Source organism: Belonocnema kinseyi, chromosome 7, assembly GCF_010883055.1.
Source record: "Belonocnema kinseyi isolate 2016_QV_RU_SX_M_011 chromosome 7, B_treatae_v1, whole genome shotgun sequence".
Classification (NCBI taxonomy): domain Eukaryota; kingdom Metazoa; phylum Arthropoda; class Insecta; order Hymenoptera; family Cynipidae; genus Belonocnema; species Belonocnema kinseyi.
In genome coordinates this window covers 69,975,429-69,977,562 of record NC_046663.1, presented here as the reverse complement: position 1 = coordinate 69,977,562, position 2,134 = coordinate 69,975,429, and the positions used below count along the sequence as shown (strand labels likewise).

At 31.5% G+C, this 2,134-nt stretch overlaps 1 protein-coding gene across 1 annotated transcript in view; it reads right to left on the bottom strand.

The window, feature by feature from the left end:
• The window catches only part of LOC117176489, a 5,044-nt gene that overhangs the window by 1,874 nt on the left and 1,036 nt on the right, over positions 1 to 2,134 (bottom strand). The window contains exons 2-3 of the mRNA XM_033366742.1: positions 1,987 to 2,125; positions 1,641 to 1,914 (exon numbers count right to left, since the gene is read on the bottom strand). Coding sequence (XP_033222633.1) covers positions 1,641 to 1,914; positions 1,987 to 2,125 — 413 coding nt within the window. The remainder of the gene's footprint in view (positions 1 to 1,640; positions 1,915 to 1,986; positions 2,126 to 2,134) is intronic.

The window sequence follows — 2,134 nt, the reverse complement described above, 5'->3', positions numbered from 1 at the left end:
TACCTCATTATTATTATTCGACAAATAGTAAATAAAAATAGCGAAACGTGCAAAATAAAAAGGGATTACATTTTTTTATTTCTTGGTTGATTTGTGGTATCCAAAGTTATTCAGAAAAATATTGTCCGAACTGGATACAAAAAAGGATTCAATTTACGAAATAACTTCCACTGCTGTTGAGATGCAAAACGATAGGACGTAAAGGGGATTCAGAAGTATTTAATATTCATCACATTACCACTGTATGCATCAAATTGTCCAATTCTTTTTAATGCAAGCCATTTGACAGCGTAACTTATTTAAAAAAATAAGCGGCAATTTTTTGTAGGAAATTATTGTGACATAAAATACACACTGATGACCATTGTTATTGGTATATTGTAGTTCGTTCTCTAAACTTTCGTTTAAGTTTCGTGGGAATTCATGATTCTCGCTCAATTAATTAAAATGAAATTAATATAATAAAATGGCGACTTGGATACAATGGCCATATTCTTGTGTGTATAAATCGGTCAGCCGATAGGGATTTTGTTTCATCTATCTACTTGCGGTTGAAATCTTATCCCAAATGCTACGTCATATTTAGATATTTAGTTTTATGAGAAATAACTACTTATAGTAAATAATGCACAGTGTTCAAGCTATTTCTAAATAATTTAAGAATGAACAATACATTAAAACTCTGAACGAATTACATAATCTTTTTAATATAGTATAGTGCTGTAACGTAACCTCTCAATTCGTACCGTTGGTGCTGTTAATATTTATCATTTTTTTAATAAACAAACGTGCATACCCTAATCAAACAGCTTTAAATTTACGTAAGAGATTCAAAGAGAATTATAATTTTTTAATTATTTACGCAAAAAACATCATATTTTTAAAACTATGTTTTATCATTGTTTTCTTATTTTGACGACAATAATTTGTTTTTTAAATAATAAATTATTGTACTTTTAACTTTAGTATAACCATACCCTATTTTAATTCATTTTTTTAACAATATTTCGTAAAATTTATATAATAAAAGTGCTACAATGATAAACAAAATATTACAAAGTGAGGTTTAACCACCTTAGTGCTGAAATTAACAGAAAAAAGCATGTTTAAGCTAATTCTTTGAGACTAACCATTTTATCCGACCAATTTGATAACATGGTAAAAATTCACACCTTTTAAATTTGCATTTTTTAGTGTATTGAAATGTATCCTAACCTAATTTTAATCTCTGAAAATTGTAGAAATTATTTGGTTCTTGAAAATATCAGAGCTGATTAACGATAAGGTGTCCATTTTAAACACAATTCTGCGACCCATTCCCTCTGGCCACCCATCACACGGTCTTGTGTCGTGGCCATACGTGTGATTTACAGGGGTTTTGCTCGGAGTTAGCATCATTTTTCTGGATTACGGTTACTTTTAAGGGGGCCCAACGGTGGTTACTTTGCTAATTTTTTATTAATATGTTTAATGTCATATTCCTAGTTTTAATATGGGCGGGGTGTCTATGAGGTCCCCCTTGACGCTCAATCTCTAATGCCTATTGTGCCATGCATATTCCCATTACATGCTACATAGACGCAAACATATCAATAGTTTATTACTATTATTAAATAATTGATAACTTGTGCTCATCTCACCGTTTCCAAAAATCGTCCATTCGCAACCGAAGCGTGATAATGTTGAATTAGCCTATGACCAACTATCACACATGATGTGAGAATAATGCGAAGCATGTGCAAGCAATCAAGTCCACGATGTCGATAATTCACTCTGAAAATACTAGTGAAACTCCTGCGTGCGGAAAAAGAAAAAAAGATTTTCTTCCTTAGTGATAGATTTTCTTGCTCATCAGATTCTGTGTCGAATATCGTGCTGAGTAGTACAAGGGCGATTAGTGAAATTAAGACAATGCTGTAAAATAAACAATACATTTTCATCATTTTGTGGCGAGTTAATCAAATTGTACTTCGAATTTTCAATTACCAGTAAGCTATGGCATAGATAGAAATTTTTTTAGCTTCGTGAGCAGCTTGACAGAGATCCTTTTGAATTGACGCTTGCACTCGAAGATTATACTGTTTGCTAAATTTGTCTAAGGGTTCTTTTAAAGCTGTTACAATATCTTTGGGAT